General features: G+C 49.2%; 1 protein-coding gene across 1 annotated transcript; it reads left to right on the forward strand.

The window, feature by feature from the left end:
* Positions 1–4,860: 4,860 nt before the first annotated feature.
* On the forward strand, positions 4,861–11,346 carry LOC108292731. The gene is made up of 4 exons (XM_017513808.1): positions 4,861–4,984; positions 5,164–5,241; positions 7,657–7,716; positions 9,905–11,346. Exons 1-4 carry the CDS (start codon positions 4,861–4,863, stop codon positions 10,843–10,845), a joined length of 1,203 nt encoding a protein of 400 aa, XP_017369297.1. The 3' UTR covers positions 10,846–11,346.
* Positions 11,347–20,638: the final 9,292 nt, after the last annotated feature.

The following is a 20,638-nucleotide window of genomic DNA, read 5'->3' on the forward strand; positions in this document are numbered from 1 at the left end:
GGCTAGGCATGGTGGCTTACACCTGTAATCCCAGCACTTTGGGAGGCCGAGGCAGGTGGATCACGAGGTCAGGAGTTGGAGACCAGCCTGGCCAACATGGTGAAACCCTGTCTCTACTAAAAAATATAAAAATTAGCTGAGTTTATTAGTGTGCATCTGTAGTCTCAGCTACTTGTAAAGCTGAGGCATAAGAATCACTTGAACTCGAGAGGCGGAGTTTGCAGTGAGCCGAGATCACAGCACTGCACTTCAGCCTGGTCCACAGAGTGAAACTCCATCTCAAAAAAAAAAAAAAATATTTTAAATCTATTTGATACGACATAGGCTGGGACTTCCAAAAGTCTTAAAAACCATCCTGGCCGGGCGCAGTGGCTCACTCCTGTAATCCCAACACTTTGGGAGGCTGAGGCAGGCGGATCACGAGGTCAAAAGATCGAGACTATCCTGGCCAACATGGTGAAATCCTATCTCTACTAAAAATACAAGAAAAAAAATTAGCCGGGCTTGGTGACACGCGCCTGTGATCCCAGCTACTCGGGAGGCTGAGGAGGAAGAATCACTTGAACCCAGGAGGCAGAGGTTACAGTGAGCCGAGATTGCGCCACTGCACTCCATCCTGGTGACAGAGCAAGACTCTGAAAAAAAAAAAAAAAAAACCCCATCCTAGTTTCCCTCAGTCCTAAAGTTCTTTTTCAGTTACCACTGTTTTTGGTTCTCTGGTTTCTTGATAGTCTCCCTGGAAAAAAAACAACTGCATCTTTCCCTCTAGAGGCAAGGGACATCTCTGTCTCTTTGAAGATTGAACCTTCTGCCAGTTTCAATGTGTCCCCAGAAAAGCATATGTTGGAAACATAATCCCTCATGCAACAGTGTTGAGGGCTGGGGCCTAGAGGTGTTGGAAGTAGATGCTCAGTGCGGCAAAGAAAAATCAGCACTGAGACAAAGGATCTTTCAGCGACACAATTTTTACTTCCTGGACTGCAGGAAGGGTACTCTCACTAGCCATCTTACCACGAGAGTACAAAGAACAAAGGAAATACACACAAATTTATTCCTTACGCATTTGGGGTTGTCCTTACTGCTGTGTCTGCTCTCCATTGGCTGGAGCCAGACCTCAGAATCTCAACTAAAACCCAATTGGGTAACAACTTAAAACTTTTCTAAGCAGGTAAAAGCAATGGAAAGCTGGGACATGCCTGTGAGCACGTCTAGCACAGATATCTTGGTTGAAGTACATAGAATGTACTACATGCCTGTAAGCACAGCATGGCTAACAGCTACGTAGCATACAGCTTAACAAAGAGTTACTAGCACACTTATGATTTAACAAGAAAGAAACTTTAAAAGGGAACTTTTTGACTTCCCACAAGAGGTCATGAGGGCTCTGCTCCCAAGCTGGTTTGCCCTGCCACTTTCCACCATGGAAGACACAGCACAAAGGCCCTCAACAGATGCCAGCCCCTCCATCTTGCACTTTCCAGCCTCCAGAATTGTAAGAATTAAATGTCTGTTGTTCCTTTTTAATTACCCAGTCTTAGATATTCTGTCATAGCATCAGAAAATAGACTATGATGACTTCCCAGGCCATGAGGACTCCAGGACAACACAAATGTTCTAGAAGCTCTAACCAGACCACCTTTCTCCTACTCCCAGGGTGAGGCCCTTACTTCCCTGTCCCTGGCAGCCCTAGGGGATTTTATGCTGTCTCTCATTTTTCGGGCCTTCTGCAGCTCTATTTCCTGCAAGATTGCATCTTTTCTCCTGGATAGTTGGTCCTCACTGGGCTGAGGTGGCAGCCCAGTGTTGGGAGCAAGCCTATGTCTGGCCTCTGGTCAGAAAGCCAGAGGTGTCACTTTGTCCTGAAATACAACCCGGCCATTGGCCATGTTTTCCACCATCTTCTGAGTAATCCCAGTGACCACCTTGCAGTTCAGGACACCTTAGGTTACACAACAAAGCAGCACAATAACGAAGCTCCCACCCCTGGCTTGGGCCTGGGCATTGTGAGGCCCCTCACATGCAGGAAGCAATGGCTCGTAGCTTCACCAGAGGATCCTCTGCCTACTCAGTCCAGTCCTTCCCCCGGGGCTGTCCTCCCTCTTCCTCATTAAAGCCTGTGCTGAAAGGAGCAGGGTTGTTTTCCAGATTCTTTCAGCAGTGAGTTATTGATCAACACTGATAGTGTGAGCAGCTTGATCTCACCCTGAACTGGCAGAGATTAATTAGCTTGATTCCCAAGCATAATTCCTAATTAGGCACAGGAAGAAAGGAAAGAAAACACAAAGGAACCATTCTTCTCCAAGAACCACCGACCTTCTGTCCAGGGGTGGAGGAGGAAGAAACAGGTAAGCATGTTCCAGCACCGGAGTGTTTCCTGCCCCGTCCAAACCTCGGCAACCGGCCCATCAGCACAAACACCACCAAGGATGGTGCTGGTGCCGTCCTGCACAGGTCTCAGAAGAAAATGTGCATTTAATTTGTTTGCTGTACTCTGCCTAATGATGTGCAGGGAAGGCACAATTAAACAGGGAGCTTTGAAGTACCTGCTCTAGGCTGGCTTGGCCACCAGAGGCTGAGGATGCAAGCAGGACAGAATTCAGCTCCATGGGGCTGGGGAAGAAAGGTTGGATGGGGAGGGGGTGGTGGCCCTGAGACTTGAGTAGAAATAGTGAAAGGAATCACTTCCTGCAACTGAGAAGCAAGAGCCATCTTGTTCTGCGGTGGGCATTTTCTAGAATGTTCCATCCAGGACCAGCAGCCCAAATGGCTCTTCCCTGGTGGTGGGTAGGGCAACAGGAGGTAGGAGTGACCTGCGATATAGCAGCTGTGAGGTTTGGTCAATTAATTTACCCAATCTGAGCTTCAGTTTCTCTTCTGTGAAATGGGGATAATTGATGGTCATGTCACCTTACATGATGGCTGTGAGAATTCACTGAGGAATTCAGAGATGCATGGCACATAGGAGGCACTTCCTAACCCACCTAAAGAAAGCAAACCAACAGGGCAGCAAATCAGAAACGGATGAGGGCTGACCTCCTCCTTATTCAGTAGCACATAGACCCGATTGTGTCCCGCACATGCTGCCCCTGTGTTGGCTGAGATCAAGTCGCTTGAGGAAGGCTTACTATAGGGAACTACAGTGTCACCTGGGAAAGACAGTGGACTCTCAGGTATAGAACAAGAACACCTGGCCTGGGCTGCCTGGAGGGCCAGGATGCAGGGAAGGCTGCCTGGAAGAAGTGACACACACCCTGAGTCTGAAATGACATTTTTGACCAGGAAACCATTAAAGAGCAATGTTTTGCTGCAAATGAGTTCAGAAGAGGTTAATAAAAATTGGGAGCCCCTGCTGTTTGCCATAGGCCAATTGTGTGTCCAAGATGGTGAGGGTGCCCTTCCCCATCACCACCACCACCCCACACTCACACGAAAATGTGTAACCACCCTTCAGTCACTTCAAGTCTGTCTTCTCAGCATCCTGATCCAAACAAGCCGCTTACAGAAGTGCAATTATGAAACAATTTGGGAAATTCAAACACTGACTGGACTATTGTTTATATTTTTACATGTGATACTGTGGTTATGTTTTTCTAAAAGTCCTTGTCTGTTAGAGATACACACTGCAGTGTTTACAGAGAGAATGATACAATCGCTGTCTGGAATTGGCTGCAATACTGTCCAGTGTTGGAGGGCAGGGAGTGGGGCTAGGGGGTTTTGAGGAAGCAAGATTGGCTCTGGTCAATCAGCATGGACAATGGCTGAGATAGGAACATGGGGGCTCATTATACACTCTACTTTTGAAAATAAAGTTTTTCATAATAAAAAGTTGAAAGAAAGAAGAGAGATGGGAAGGCGGGGCGGGGGGGACGGAGAGGAAGGAGAGAAGGAAAAGATTCTGCTCAAATGTCCCTTTGGAAACCTTCCTTGACCCCTGCATTGGTGCAGGGCAGGGGGAACGGGGAGGCTGTTTTCTGCTCAGCCAGAGCAACAAGGCCCATGAGAAGACAGGAGGGACGTCTGGGGAGCAGCCCCAAGCCACAGTCCTTCCGGGGACCAGCCACACCATGGAGAGAGACCAGGATAGGGAGCATAGCACAGACCCATGACATAGCACTGTGCCCACGACATCAGGTGGCGAACGGCCATGGGACCAAGAGGGAGGCATTGGAAGGGTGAACACTAGCTGCTGTTGAGTAGGAAGAAATGTGAGCCAACTTCTCCACCGAAGGAAGTGGTGGCAGGCCATGGAGGTTCGGGAGGGGGACAGCTTCCAGGATTAGCGTGCTTTTTTTTTTTTTTTTGAAGGAGGAACGGCTACTGTAGCAGCAGGTACCCAGCAGCTGGTGTCCGGAGAGATGCAGCTACTCAAGGCAGTTTTTGATCTGGAACCAGGAAGTGTCCGTTTCCCCACCAGCCAGCAGACATTCTGGCCTCGGTGCTGGGCCTGCCACCTCCAAAGGCAGAGCTGCCCCACATGCCTGCGTCAGGCATGACAGGTCACTCTTGAGTCCTTGGATCTCCCTGAGGCTTCTCCAGGGCTTCCCAGCCCGGCTGAGGTTGAAGGAAACGGGCAAGGGCCACCCCACTGCTCCCCGACCCTCTCACCAGAAGAGAAGGGCTGTGTCCCCAGAGCAGCCTGCTTGGGAAAAGAATATGTGGGGTGACGTGTCCAGCTCTGCCCAGGGAGGCTGGGAATGGAGAGAGAGGAATCTGCCAAACAGTTGAGGGAAAAGTGGATTTTGCAACAACCTTGATGATGTTAAATGCTTGGGGGGCCTGGGAAGACCAAATGTTTAATATTTGGAGAAGAGGCTGTCTAAACAAAGTAATTAGAGGCTCCTTTGTAGTGATATGAAAGAGATGAATTGGGTTTATCCGACATCAAAGACGGGAGATCCAGTGGGGAATGAGGCCCACGGCCGGGCGTGGGCAGCGCTGGAGGACAGGCCCTCGCAGTGTGCTGCGGGGGAGGGCGGCCCCTGCAGTGCGTGTTCAGAGCTGGGAAGCCTTTAAGTAACACTTCCCCACTCATTGAACACACTTCCTACAATCTCTCTCGCAGACGAAGCTTAAACCTCCCCAAAAGCTACTTTTCAAAAGCAACGTTTACCACCAACCACGAGAAACACAGGAGCCTGCTTTTCACTGTTTACCATTGGGCAGGAAGTCGTTTATGGACCATTCTCTTTCCCAGGATCAACTCAGAAGTGGACGCTGAGGGTCGGCTGTGGGTGCCGCCAGGCAAGCAGAGCTGGGTGGGAACTCCGCTGCTCCCTCCACCACCTGGGCAAGTCCCTCAGCCTCTCCGAGCATAAACTGCTTTGCTTGTAAAATGTAAATAATAAGGGGCAGGGGAAATTGTTTTGATGGAGATGATGCTCCCTAAATCACAAGGGTGTGGTGTGGAGATGAAATGGCTCTCATGACGCCGGAGATGGAGAAGAGGAAGCAAGAGCTCATTTGGACGAGTTGTGATGGGCCCAGGAAGAGCTACGCCAATCACTCCAGCGGGGATTTTCCCAGGACCTAGGCAGAGAGCGGATTTCAGCACCCGCCGTACACCCCCTCCTCCTGGGGCCGGGGTCTTCCAGAGCCGAGCACCTACTGCAGAGCTTCCAAACCCAGGCCCATTTGAACACAGGAGGACTTCTGAGGTTCATTTAACCCCAAAATCAGTGATTCTACATCTCAAACTCATATTCTGAAGTGTTTATAGGTAAATCATGTCATACTGGGATTTATTTTTAAAATATTCTAGCCAAAGTACATAGTAGACAAAATAAGAATGTCAAAGTGTTGATAATTATTGAAACTAGATGGAGATACGTGAAAGTTTTTTATTCTCACCTACTTTCATGTGCATTCGGAAACTTTCGTAGTAAGTTAAAGTGACAAAATAGGCTGGGCTCGGTTGCTCACACCTGTAATCCCAGCACTTGGAGGCCGAGGCAGGTGGATTACTTGAGGTCAGGAGTTTGAGAACAGCCTGGCCAACGTGGCAAAACCCCAGCTCCAATAGAAAATACAAAAAAAAAAAAAAAAAAAAAAAAAAAAAAAAAAATTGTAGCTGGGCGTGGTGGTGGGCGCCTGTAATCCTGGCTACTCAGGAGCCTGAGGCAGGAGAATCACGTGAGCCTCGGAGGCGGAGCTTGCAGTGAGCCAAGATCATGACACTGCACTCCAGCCTGAGTGACAGAAGGAGACTCCATCCCTAAATAAATAAATTAAATTAAGTAACAAAATACATTTCGGTCTCAAGCTCCAATTCCCTGCCAGGAGAAGCTGAAACTAAGCTATGGCACCCCCTACTACTTCTCCCTCATCCCTAAAACATGTGGGGTGCTGGGTGCTGAGGGAGATCTGAAGACAGCCACAACTCAGACAAGCAGGAGAGGCCAAGACGGTGGTAAGAAATTTTAAGGCATCATAGCACATGCTCCCCAGGGTGAGGACACGGGACTCTGGGACCTAAGGAGGGAGCAGTTAACTCAGAGAGGGCCCAAATCAGGGAGGACCTGACCGTGGTGACAAAGCCAGTCATGCTAACAATGGGAGCAACGGTTTTACAGCCACAAACATTGGTCTGGTGGACCATGGGCCCCATGTGGTGGGAGGTTTACAGCAGGGATGCCTCCACTGTACTACACGGATTCTTATACTCGCTAAGTTGTACTGAATTCTCAACCCATTTGGAGGCTCTCACCAAGATAGGAGTCCCTTTGAATTGGCAGGATACTGATTGCCCTAACGTTAGTGAGTGCATGGGTCCAGGAAAGAGCAGGTATTTGAACCCAATGAGACAGGTTCATCTTGGCGGTGTGTCTCCTGTGGTTGCTTTGTGCCTGCCTCATATCCATCCAGCGGACTTCTGGCAGCAGCCCCTCCAGGACCCCCCTCTGTCTTTACGGTTCATGTGTTCTGATCCTGCTCCTAAGTCCCAGAATGCCCGCTCCACATCTAACCGACGCCGGGCCTCATCCCCACGGCTACAGCGATTGGTTTAGGAATGGGCAAACGATCCAATCAGAGCCACAGGGATTGTTTGACACCTGATCCCACCTATCCCGGAGCCAGAAGTCCCGCCTTTCCAGGCTCCTCCATGTTTCTCTCCGTAGCAATCAGGAGGAAGGCTCATTGGCTTCAGACTGCCCCCTCTCCACCCCTTGCCTGTGACTCCCCTGTCTCCTCGCGTTCTAACCTTCCCAAACCCAAGTTAGGAACCTAAGCTCCGATGCAATGCTGGCTGAGACCTCATTGCTACTGAGAAGCAGAAACCACACTTCTTTTTTTTTTTTTTTTCTGATATCCTTTCTTCTGCTTGATCGATAGAAACCACACTTCTTGTGGCAGAGGTGGGTATGGATTGGGGCCATAAAGTTTCCTCAGTCGTTGAATAAGGATTTCATTATGTGGACTAACTAAATACATTAGATGATTTATACTAACTAAATAAATTAGATTCATTTTTCGAAATTTAAAATGGTTTTCGTTAGAAGCTAAAAAGCCTGTAGAAGGTAAGACGGGGGAATCTTGCAGCGTCAGACTCTTGCCACCTCCTCTCTAGTCTGTAACACTACACTTTGCCCAGAGAGACTGTAGGACTTCTCAGAAAAAAACATGGCTGGTTGACTCCTGGAAAAAGGGGTGCTGTCCCAGAGAGCTCTGTGCCCTTCCTGCCAACCCTGGGGTCTCGAGGCGGCAAGTTCTCCTTTGAAGGTGAGTATAATTCATTCATTAAAACTAAGAAATTTACATTGGCAAATTTATATTGGTATATTGCTGTTAACTAACCTACAGACTTTTTTTTTAGATTTCACCATTCTTTCCACTCATGTCCTTTCCCAGTGCCAGGATCCAGTGCAGGATGCCAGGTTGCAATTTAGGATGTGTCCAGTCTGTGACCATTTCTCAATCTTTCCTCGTTTTCTCCTGACTTCTGACATTTATTTGTTGAGATTGAGTCTCGCTCTGTCGCCATGCTGAAGTGCAGTAGCGATATCTCGGCTTACTGCAACCCCCACCTCCCAGGTTCAAATGATTCTCCTGCCACAGCCTCCCAAGTAGCTGGGATTATAGGCGCCGACCACCACACCTGGCTAATTTCTTGTAATTTTAGTAAAGACAGGGTTTCACCCTGTTGGCTAGGATGGTTGGGAACTTCTGGCCTCAGGTGACCTGCCCATCTCAGGCTCCAAAATGCTGGGATTACAGGTGTGAGCCATGGCGCCCAGCCTGACTTCTGACAGTTTGAAGAGTACAGGGAGGGATTTTGTAGAGTGTCCTTCAATTTGGGTGTGTCTGAGACTGGGGATATGCTCTGGGGGGAAGAGTGCCACACAGAGGTGAAATGTCGTCCTCATCACATTATTCAAGGGGTACATGGTACCAACGGGACTTACTGCTGGTGATGTTTACCTTGATCTCGTGGTCCAGGTGGTGACTGCCAGCTCTGTCCACTGTGGAGTTACTATTTTCCGTTGCCATGTTTTATTCATTAGAAGCCAATCACTAAGCGAGATCCAACTCCAGGACAAGGAAATTAAGTGCCTACTCCTGGAGGGGGAACGCTCCCATTTACTAGTTGGGATAACTTCTGTAAGGAAGAGCTGTCTGTCCTCTCTCACTCTTTAATCCTCTTAAGCCTCAGTTTCTTAATTGTGAAATGGGGCTAACACCTGTTCCAACCAAGAGGGTTGTTAGAAGATTACGTGATAGGTTGAAAGCACCTAGCAAAGGAAAATGTTATAAGCAGGGATGATCCAGAGACCCATCAAACCATCTGCAGGAGTCACTTCACTCTGCTGTTCTGCAGTGCGTCGCGTCTGTGTCTGTCACCGGGGGCAAAGGTCCCCAGTCCCTGAGACGGGCCAGTTTGGAAACAGGCTGGTTTTACTCTCTGTTCTCCTAAGGGCCCTTCAGATGAGAAGGGAGATCTGGAGACCGAATGCCAAAAGCCCATTAAAGGCACGGCCTTGCAGTTCAGAGAGGGATCAGGTCTAGAGAAGAACCATAGAGGAGCTCTGCTGAGCTGTGGTGTATGGATTGGATTTTGGTAGAAGATACCTGAGAAACCAGGCTCAGGGTAAGGCCTAACACGTAGCAGGCTCTCCGTAATTACTGGTTGATCGAATGGCTCCAAGGGCAAATCGACCACGAACAGGGGCCTGGGAGCCCGGTTATTTGGGTCTTGCATTCCTGATTTATTTTTATCTGTCATTTTTTATTTTTTGAGACAGTCTCAACTCTGTTGCCCAGGCTGGAGTGCAGTGGCACCATCTATGCTCACTGCAACCTCCGTCTCCCAGGTTCAAGCGGTTCTCCTGCCTCAGCCTCCTAAGTAGCTGGGATCACAGGCATGCACCACCACACCTGACTGATTTTTGTATTTTTAGTAGAGACAGGGTTTCACCATGTTGGTCAGACTGGTCTCGAATTCCTGACCTCAGGTGATATTCCTGCTTTGGCCTCCCAAAGTGTTGGGATTACAGGCGTGAGCCATTGTGCCCGGCCCTGATTTCTTTTTTTGTGTATGTTTGTTTTTGCCAACTTGCTGTGTGACCCTAAGCAAGTTACTTAACTTATCTGGGCTTCAGTTTTCACGGATGAAAATTGTAAAGAGGTTGGAGAGAGATAAGGACTAGGTTAAGGCCTTAGAGGAGAGCCCGCGTGCTGGACTTCTCCCTCTGTCACCCCATTTTCCATGATCCTGCCTGACTTTGTGACTCCTTGCCTGGCTATCAAAACAAATGCTGCAATCTCAGTGCTTAGCCAAGAGCTCTTCCCAGCACGCAGGAAGGGCTGCTGCAATACTCGTTCTGCCTGCCTTTGCCCTGCAGTTCCTACACACCTCCCTTTGTTTCTCAACGTCTGTCCCTCGCTGTGCTCGTCTCGTGTTTGTCCTCAGCTACTGAAAGGGCCACGTTTGTTTTCACTACAAATAAGAACACGGAGTGGGCTCCTGTCGTAAGGTGGGGGCGGGAGCAGCCTCGCGCAGTCTTCAGAGGCAGCCCCACCAGGCTCTCTCTGGAGGGTGGGTCTCTGCTTCCCTTTCCCGTGTTTATTTTTAGACCAAGTCAAGTGGCCCGGGGGGCTGTCCGGACTCCTAACCTTCAGCGGGGAGGGCAGCTCCGCCCTTCGCCCCAAGGCTTCCTGCCCGTCGACACGTGTGTGTTCCTGGACGGGGTGGGGGGAGCTGGTGTCTTGGCACAGCCCAGGGAGGGAGAGCCCCAGACGGGAAAGGGCTTTTTAGAGGTGGGGTGCAGGCGACGGGGCGGTGCATTATTTTTAACATTTGATTTATTTTTCCAACTGGACTTCTTCCCGGGGCTCTTTCTGGGCCCAGCTGCCTTTGTGGTCCCGCGCCCGGGCCCTCGGCCTCTCACCTCCAGCGCGGGGGCGCCCCCTGCTGCCGGAAGCGGCTGTGACCGGGCAGAGGGGCCATCTGGGGCTCTCTGGGTTCTCAGGCCGGGGGCTGCAAACCGAGAGGCAGATGATCCATCAGAAAAGAGCCGGCACTGCCCGGCCCTGCGCCCCGGCCCCTGCCTTTTTCCGGGAGCGTGCCGCGCCCCCCACGGCAGCTTGACCCCAGGCTCTGGGTCCGCCGTGCCCCACATCAAGGGAGAGCCAAGGACCCCAAGCGGAAGGTCGGGAGCGGCGATGTGGGGGACCCTTGGCTACAGGCCCCGCCGGGTTCTCCCTCCAGTCCTTGCTTACTCTGGGGACCGGGCGACACCAGTGCCTGGATCTCGGCCTCGTCCCCATGTGCCCTGCCCCCCGCCCCGTCTACTAAGAACCAAGTCTGGTTCATTTTCTTCCAAGAGCTGGAATCCACTCTCAGCTAGCTGAGGGCCCAGGCCACCCCTCCCCTCCCGACCTGTGTGCCCTCTGGGCTCCAGGGCCCCTCACACCGTGACCAGGGCGCGTCCCCTGTGGGGCCGGCCAGTCGGCACAGTGCCAGGCACGCAGTGCCCTGGGCCCCCTCTGAAGTTGTTCTGTGTCTTTAACATCAGAAGGAAGACATTAACCTTTAGGCTGAAGAAAATGTTTTAGTAGACAGTATCAACATATTTATCTTTATCCAACAACCATAAAATATAACTTTAAATATTGTATTGATGGAGAAAGGCGCTCATGTAGGCAGAAGTGCCTGGGTCACGAGCATCCCAGCGCCGACCTGGAGGGACCTCGTGCTCCCTGGCCAACAGAGCTGAAACGAGGGTGATGCCCAGATTTCTTGCACATGGCAGTGATGGGAGTTCCCTAGAAAGCTTCATGTGGATTCTTTGCTTTTTATTTTCTCTATTAATAAAAATGTATGATGTTTACATTGTCAGAGAACAAACAGAACTGCGGCTTGTGTTGCATGTCTTACGAAATGGGTCTTGTGTACTTTTGGCTGTTCCTTCCTGTTCCTAGCAGTTATAGATTTGACCCCCTCTGGAATGGAGGGACCATATATCAGGGGGTTTGGGGCAGGGGTTACTGCCCTCTGTTCGCCCTGCCCTCCCTGATAGGCTTCTTTATCTCCCTGCAATCCCTGCTTGGCCTTCCTGGTTGGTCTCCTTCCCAGACCCAGCTCTGCTCCCAGGGCTTTGTTTGGTACCGCCTCACCCCTGCCTTCCCCAATTACTCTTCTTTCTACAGACCCCCCGCTTTCCATGTGTCCTCAGCGCTGGCCTTCTCAGGGATTCTAGCAACCGTGTCCACCGCTTTAGCCTGCTAGGACCGCCGTCACAAAGTCCCACAGCGTGCGGGGCTTCAACCACAGAAATCTGTATTCTCACAATTCTGGAGACCGGAAGTCTGAGATCAAGGTGTCAGCAGGGCTGATTTCTTCTGCAGCCTGTCTCCTTGGTTTATGAAGACCCTCTTCTCCCTGTGTCCTCACAGGGTCTTCTTTCTGTGCCTGATCTCGTCTCAGTCATATTGGGTGAGAGATCACCATATGGCCTCATTTGACCTTAATCTCCTCTTTACAGACTCTATCTCTTCTCACTTGATCGCCCAGGCTGGAGTGCAGTGGCGCGATCTTAGCTCACTGCAGCCTCCTGGGCTCAAGGGATTCTCCTGGCTCAGTCTCCTGAGTAGCCAGGATTATAGGCGTGTGCCACCAAGCCTGGCTAATTTTTTTGTATTTTTAGTAGAGACAGGTTTCCACCATGTTGACCAGGCTGGTTTTGAACTCCTGACCTCAAGTAGTCTGCCCACCTCAGCCTCCCAAAGTGTGGGATTACAGGTGTGAGCCACCGCGCCTGGCCTTCTCCAAATGCAGTCACACTGTGCATTACTAGGGTTGAGATCTCAACATGTGAATTTGAGGGGGGCTCAATTCAGTCCATACACCCACTACCACCTCCACATCCATGCACAGAAATGATTGCCAGAACTACAGATCGTGAGCTTGTGTGGGGTGACAATTTGATAAGCAGCAGTGAGACAGAGCTGAGAGGGCTGCAGACAAGGACGGTGGGACCTAGGACACCAACAAAGCGCTGCTGAGACCTGCCCAGCATGAAGGCGCTGCTGGGGGAGAGGGGTCCCCGTGAGTGGGTCCACTTGGCTTGCCCTTGCAAATAGTCATTGTCAATGGGAAGGACTTAGAGACTCTCAATCTGCATTTATGGATACTTTTTTGAACTCCATGTTTACAATAGAAACCAGCAGCATCCCATCCTCCAGGGCTCTCTAACCCAGTGTGTCTCTACCCTGACCTTACCTGCCTTTTTTAAACCAAAAATTCTGATCTTTGTTCCAACAATTATTCAGTGGCTACAGCTCTAGAGTCATAAACAGGGTTTATGGAGAACCTCGTGAAGGATGCTGATCAGTAGGGGAATCTTGTACAGACCTGGTCTAGGCATATCCAGTCCTTGGGGTGAACATTCCTGGAAAGAAGCTAACCTCTCATGGCCCCCCCAACACCCCCACCTCTGCCCCCAACTTTCTTGTCCTGCTCATCTGGCTGGTACCTACTTGCAGGAGTCAGGTTCATTCAAAAAGCTTAAGAGGACAAAGTGGGGAAGATGAATCTTTCTGAAAAAGAATTATTTCCTGTATTTCAAAGTCAGCTGCAAATTAAAAAAATTTTTTTTTTTTACAATAAAATGCTGCTTGGCAGCATTCAAGCTAGTGCTACCCTCCGGCTCTCCAGTGCCAGGTCTCTGTGCCAAGCCCATCGATTCTCCTGCTAGTAAAATCAGAAGGAGCTGGAGGATCACTGTTTAATCTCACCCATTTTGGCGGTGATCCTTCTGGCTCTCTCTTAACACCCTAAGACCACGAGTACTGGCCCACATTTTTCCTGGGGGTAGAAGCCGAGGGAAACAAGGGAGACAGTGCAGCTGTGTCATCTGCTTCAAAGCAAACCTCTCTGCTTATGCCTCCAGATGCAGAGCGGGCTTCGGAGGAACACTAAATCCCACCTTGATTGCCATTTAGCCCAGAGTTACTTGCGCAGAATAACAATATCCCCAAAACTACTCTGAAGGAAGAGTTTAAACTGGGAGTGAGACGCGCTCATGGCTGCCTTGCCTTTGCTAACAATGTGAACCACAAACTCCTCTCTTGCCCGGCCCCTATTCCCGGAAAGTGCCTGGAATGAGCAGGAGGTCTTTCTGGGGACTTTAGCTGTAAAATCTGAAGTCTGCTTTTCAGGATGATGGATGAGATTCACATCTGCTGTGTTTCTCCCAGTCTCACCCTCCCACCAAAGCCAGGACAATGCAGTGAAATTCATAGCCACCGAGCTCCATGAGCGCTCATTCCCTCCTCCACCCCCTTCACTCCGCATAACCAGGACCACAGAGGCTCCCCAGAAATGCATCCAGGTCCTTCTGGAAACCTCCAGATGTGGTCTTGCGGGGGCCAGTCCCTGTCCTTTCATGGCCTCCCACTGGAGCCTCCGGTGACACGTGTGTGTGTGTGTGGGGGGGTGCTGTCCCCTCCCTGCCTTGGCTTCTTTGAAGCCTGTGTCCCTTCAAAGCAAACCTCTCAAGTAGCTAAATGGTGCCGTAGCTGCTTCAGTGCTCCTGCGCCCACACTATACCATGTGTGTCTTTGAGGGCCACTCTGCAGTCCGTGTCCTGCCCTCTCACTGAGGCCTAGAGCCTTGACTTGTGCTCTGCGCTTCACCAAGACCTTTGTGAAAAACGGCCACTGGGCAGTTCTCTACTGGGGACTGACTTAGCTCCTGAGGCCAGGCTGGGGAACAGGCCCCACACTGTTTTCTTTCTGCTCCTCACCTCTGCTCCCAGGCACCTTCATCACAAACACACTTTTTTTTTTTTTTTTTTTTTTGAAACAATCTTGCTCTGTTGCCCAGGCTGGAGTACAATGGCACAATCTCAGCTCACTGCAACCTCCACCTCCCAGGTCCAAGCGATTCTCCTGCCTCAGCCTCCCGAGTAACCTGGGATTACAGGCACGTACCACCACACCTGGCTAATTTTTGTATTTTTAGTAGAGACGGGATTTCACCATGTTGGCCAGGCTGGTCTCAAACTGACCTCAAGTGATCCACTCGTCACGACCTCCCAAAGTGCTTGGATTACAGACATAAGCCATGGTGCCCAGCCCCAAAACACCCTTCTTGTTGCTTCCTTTCTTTCTCACAGAAAACGGCACCTGTTTTGCTGGAGGCTGATGGCGTGGAAATTTATCAGACACAGTTACACCTGTTAGGTTCAGTGGGCTCTGCTTCCCGTCCCGGCAGTTCTTCCTAGCTACCCTTCCCCACCGCTGGTGGCCTAGCCGTTCACTGCGGTCACTGTGGCAGCACCTGTTGAGAAGTGGACACCAGATAGTGTTGGCATTGCACTCCATCAACAAAACTGAGTCAACCCTCCTTCAGTATAATAGCATTTCCATGTTTCCAAATCATCAATATTTTCATATTTTACATAATCAATGCGGCATTTCACCAACCACGACCTCACATAAGTGGAGGAAGCCTCACCAGATTAGTAAAGTGTAGTGTGAATTATATCTTTGAAACGAAACAGTTAATTGTTTCCAGCGCATGTAGAAATTTAGGTGAGATATGTTTCAGGCTGGAAAATTCCTTCAGGATCTTTAATGGGGACACAAAAATGGTTTATCATTAGCTTATCAGTTACTAGACGGAAATGAAAGCTTTTTGTACCTTTGGAAAAGCCTGTTCCTTCTTCTCTACAGTGACTCTTGTTTATATCATCACGTGCTCAGCCTACGCTGCCGTCATAATTTCCTCCAAAGTAAACATCAAGCCTGATTCTGCAAAATATCACACATTTCAATTTGCTGCATTTAAGAAAATTCTTGATATGTTATCCTTCTTTATCCCAGGCTCTTAAAATGCTTTACAAAAGCACTTGCTTGGACCTGTGGAAATAGACGGTTCAGATGTTTGCTTTTTGAAGATAAGACAGCAGAAATGTTGGAGCCCTGATTGCCTGGCTAGCCTGAGTGCCCAAGGCTGGGCTCCGCCACTCCCATCTCTAACCTCGTTCACTGGGCTCAAAGGTGGAAGGAGAGGCTGCTTCAGAAACCCCTGCTGCCCAGTGTAATTATAGTACCCACAGCTGACCTCTTTGCCATGCCGATGGTCCGGTGACCACTGCCCTATACATGACTGCTGGCCTGGCAACAAGATGACATTCACTGAGTGTGACTGCCGCATCTGACTCAGAGTCAAGGGGGAAAAACACGGACTTGTTTTCCACATGCATCTCCAAGGCTACATTTCCAATTTGGCCGTGGCCATAGAAGCCAGAACTTTACAGCGTCTTGGCAATTAAATGGTTTTCACACTTCTATTTTTAAAAGCCTTGGAACGAGTAATCTGGGGGATCAGAGTGGTTGGGTGAATGTCTTTCCAGAGCTCCCCCCAGTCGGAGGCCCTGTCCTGGCAGTATTCCAAAGCAACTGCCAAACCAAAACACTACAAACGGGGCCCGCTCTGCAAACCTGCTCCTCAGATGATAAACACACAAACACCAGAGGCACTGGGCCTTCGAAGTCGGTCCTACGTGAGGACAAAGAGTACATTCTGGCCTCGGGTCCCCAGGCTGTCAGATTATGTACACTGTTTGCATGCGTACATAAAGCTTTCACATACGGGATTGTAGTGCTGGGTTCCCAGGAAGCCGTCTCAGAGAGGGAGGTTAGCACCAAAGAGGTTTATTTAGGGCAAATTCTTGGGGTCTGCACCTAGGAAGGGGAGGGGAGGAGAGTGAAAGGGAAGGAGATGACAGCTGAGGTCTGTCTGTGGGTGACATCCCAGCAGCTGTGAGAGTTAAATCCTGCCTTCCTGGGGACCTGGACTGTACTTATAGAATCTCTCACAGCATTTCATCTTGCTTTTTCAGTGTGCAAAGCTTTAAAAAAATTGATGTGAAATGTACAGAATATAGTCATAAAATTAACCATTTTTAATTTTATTTCTTTTATTTTTATTTTTTTTTTAAAGAGATGGGGTCTTGCTATGTTGCCCAGGTTGGAGTGCAGTGGCTATTCACAGGCGCGATCCCACTACTGATCAGCACAGGAGTTTTGACCTACTCCATTTCCAACCTGGGCCGGTTCACCCCACCCCTCCTTAGGCAACCTGGTGGTTCCCTGCTCCTGGGAGGTCACCATATTGATGCCGAACTTAGTGTGGACACCCAGTTGGCATAGTGCACTACAGCCCAGAACTCCTGAACTCATGAGATCCTCCCACCTCAGCCTCCCGAGTAGCTGGGACTACAGGTACATGCCACTGTGCCTGGCTATTTCTTTCATTTTTTAAAGACAAGGTGTTGCTCTGTAGCCCAGACTGGAGTGCAGTAGAGTGATCGTAGCTCACTGTAGCCCTTACCTCCTGGACTCAAGCAAAGCTATTGCCTCAGACTCCACATGACTAGGACTACAGACGCCCCCAGCTAATTTTTAAAACTTTTCATAGAGATGGAATCTCACTTTGTTGCCCAGGCTGGTCTTGAGCTCTTGGCCTCAAGTGATCCTCTTGCCTTGGGCTGACATTAACCATTTTATTTTATTTGAGACAGAGTCTCACTCTGTTACCCAGGCTGGAGCACAGTGCCATGATCACAGCTCACTCTAGCCTCCACCTCCCAGGTTTAAGTGATCCTCCTGCCTCAGCCTCCAGACTAGCTGGGACTGCAGGCGTGCACCACCACACCTGTCTAATTATTAAATTTGTTCTAGAGACGGGGTCTCACATTGCCCAGGCTGGTCTGGAACTTCTAGACTCCAGCAATCCTCCCACTTCTACCTCTCAAAGTGTTGGGATTGAAGGTGTGAGCTATTGCACCTGCGAAGTTAACCATTTTAAAGTGTACAATTCAGTGGCATTTAATGACATATTCACGATTTTGAATGTCAACATTGTGAATTTAGGACAGTCCGCTTGTACTGCATTTCAAAATGTTTTCATCATCCCAAATGAAAATGCTGCACCCATTAAGCAGTTACTTCCCCATCCCCTCCTTCCCTGAGGTCCTGGCCACCACGAATCTGCTTTTTGTAGAGCTTTGCCTGCTCTGGATATTTCATATACATGGAATCATACCATATGTGAGCTTTCTGGGTCAGGCTTATTGCACTCAGCCTGATGTTTTTGAGGTTCACACTGTGTCAGGATTTCATTCTTCTTTTGTGACCAAATGATTACATGGAGATGTCTCATTTGGTTTATCCATGCATCCATGGAGGGACATTTGAGTCACAGCATTTCATCTTTTACAAAAGGACTCACAGTCGGGCGTGGTGGCTCATGACTGTAATACCAGCACTTTGGGAGGCCACGACAGGCAGATTGCCTGATGTCAAGAGTTCGAGACCAGCCTGGCCCACATGGTGAAACCCCATCTCTACTAAAAATAAGAAAGTTAGCCTGGTGTGGTGGTGGGTGCCTGTAATCCCAGCTACTCAGGAGGCTGAGGCAGTAGAATCGCTTAAACGGGAGGCAGAGTGGTTTCAGTGAGCTGAGATTGTGTCATTGAGCTCCAGCCTGGGCAACAAGAGAAAAACTCCGTCTCACAAATAAATAAATAATAAAAAAACAAGCTGAGTATCCTAAAAATCTTTTGTGTTGCAGAGCTACTCATCCCTCCCTCCTGCTAAGCCCTGGCGACAGCTGATCTTTTCACTGTCACCATAGTTTTGCCTTTTCCACAATGTCATCTAGTTGGAATCATAGAGTCCATGGTCTTTTTAGACTGGCTTCTTCCACTTCATAAGCTTCCTCCATGTCTGGTCATGGCTTCGTAGCTCCTCTATAGTGCTGAACAATATTCCATTGTCTGGCTGTTCCACAGTTTATGTATGCAGTCAGCTACATTTTGGTTGCACGAGGACATTTTGGTTGCTTCCAAGTTTCAGTACTCATGAATAAAGTTGCTATAAACATTCATGTGCAGGTTTTTGCACGGATATAAGTTTTTAGCTCCTTTGAGTAAATACCAAGGAGTGTGACCGCTAGATGGAATGGTAGGAGTACGCTTAGTTTTGTGACATACTGCCAGACTGTCTTCCAAAGTGGCTGCATTCCCACCAGCAATGAGTGAGAGCTCCTGTTGCCTCACATCCTCACTGGCACTGGGTGCTGTTGGTGTTCCGGATTCTGGCTGTTCTCACAGGTGTGCAGTGGTATTGATGATTTAATTTGCATTTCCCTGATGACGTAAGATGTGGAGCATCTTTTCATACTTATTTTGCATCTGTATATCTTCTTTGGTGAGGTATATATTAAGGTCTTTGGCCCATTTTAAAATCAGGTTGTCTGTTTTCTCATTGCGGAGGTTTTTTTGTTTGTATGTTTCTGTTTTTGTTTTGAGATGGGGCCTTGCTCTGTCATCCAGGCTGGAGTACAGTGGCACAATCACAGCTCACTGCAGCCTTGACCTCCTGAGTTAAAGCCATCTTCCCCCTCAGCCTCTCAAGTAACTGAGACTACAGGTATGTGCCACATGCCTTGCTAATTTTTTATTTTTTGTAGAGATGAGGTCTCCTTTTGTTGCCCAGGCTGGATTCTTGAGTTGTAAGAATTCTCTGTATATTTTGGAACAACTGTGTATATTACTATACTGATGGACACACATACTAGAAATTTGTCCATACCCATGGACTACACAACACCAAGAGTGAACCCTAATGTACACTGAGTGACAGTGGACTCTGAGTGATTATAATGTGTCAGTATAGGTCCTCCAGTTGCAACAAATGTACCACTCTGGTGGGGGTGCTGATCATGAGGGCAGAGACAAATGCATGGGCTCAGGGAGTCTGAAATGTTGACCACCACCTGCGGAAGTCTGGCCTGCAGACCCTGACTCAACGACAGATGAATGAATGCACTCTCACACTGTTACAGTGATTCCAGCGAGCTAGGGATGGCCATTGGCTGCTTTCAGAGGGCAAAATGCCACCAATCAACCAAGACTCCCTGTCCATCCACACATTTATTCCCAACAGAGGCTCTAAGTTAACACAATTGTGGATAATTAACATGGTCAAAAGAATGGTTAAACAAATGATAAAAGCTTTAGGTTCCAGGCCCAGAGCAAACACTATTAATGGGTAATTCCCCTTTGATCTCCCTCTGAGAGGACCATCCAGCACAGAGTTTTCATGAGTAGACAGAGTAGAGACAAAGGGATATGGGATAAACAGACCTAAACTGGGAAAGACTGTTATCATCCCTGTCTCTTCCCTAGTGAGGGAGGGGCCGGCCACCCTCAGCCTGCCCCAATAAAACCTTTCAGCCTTCCAAGAGGTTTGAGACTATAATCTATAACTTTCCGTTAATATTCTCCTTACTGTTTTCCCAGGCACCCTGGGTGAATATCAATTATGTGGGGAATCTCTATATCTTCTGCTCAATTTTGCTGTGAATTTAAAACTACTCTAAAAAATAAAGTGTATTGCCCAGGCACGGTGGCTCACGCCTGTAATCCCAGAGCTTTGAGAGGCCAAGGCAGGCCAATTACAAGGTTCATAGATCGAGATCATCTGGGCCAAGATGGTGAAACCCTGTCTCTACTAAAAATGCAAAAAATTGCTGGGTGTGGCAGTGCATGCCTGTAGTCCCAGCTACTCGGGAGGCTGAGGCAGGAGAATCACTTGAACCCAGGAGGTGGAGATTGCAGTGGGCCAAGATCGTGCCACTGCACTACAGCCTGGGCGACAGAGCGAGACTCCGTCTCAAAATAAATAAATAAATAAATAAATAAATAAATAAATAAATAAAGTGTATTAAAACAGAAAAAAGAATTTAGGATTAATCTGCAGGGAAGTTCCTGATCATTGAAGTCAGAACGTCACCTCATTTGAAAGCAGGAAAAGCCTTTCATACTCACTGTGTGCATGGGACACAGTGACCGGAAGCCCCTGGCCACTGGCCTTCCTGGGCCTGAAGTGGCACTTCATGCTTGCCCTCCACTTGCCTGTCGCCACTTGCATGCCAGGGTGGCCTCAGCCCTCCCTTTCCTTTTTCAGGTCCAAGTCAGCAGGGTCATCCCCAGAAATGACAAGTCTGGGGTGCCCCCTGCTGTCTCTCCCCTCTGCTCCAGGGAACCCTTTCCTGGGCCCTGCCTGGGTGTGGGACCTCTTGCTGGCTCCAGAGTTTGGCTCAGCTCCCCCTTTCTTCTCCTGGGGTCAT

Source organism: Cebus imitator, unplaced genomic scaffold, assembly GCF_001604975.1.
Source record: "Cebus imitator isolate Cc_AM_T3 unplaced genomic scaffold, Cebus_imitator-1.0 Scaffold501, whole genome shotgun sequence".
In the NCBI taxonomy this organism is placed as follows: Eukaryota; Metazoa; Chordata; class Mammalia; order Primates; family Cebidae; genus Cebus; species Cebus imitator.

Bases quoted from the DNA above. Each gene is read 5' to 3' on its own strand.
- LOC108292731 (XM_017513808.1), top strand. From the start codon at position 4,861: ATGAATTGGGTTTATCCGACATCAAAGACGGGAGATCCAGTGGGGAAT. The intron at 5,242-7,656 runs GCAAGCAGAGCT...GTGCTGTCCCAG, and splicing joins TCGGCTGTGGGTGCCGCCAG to AGAGCTCTGTGCCCTTCCTG. The intron at 7,717-9,904 runs GTGAGTATAATT...GTTTGTCCTCAG, and splicing joins CGGCAAGTTCTCCTTTGAAG to CTACTGAAAGGGCCACGTTT.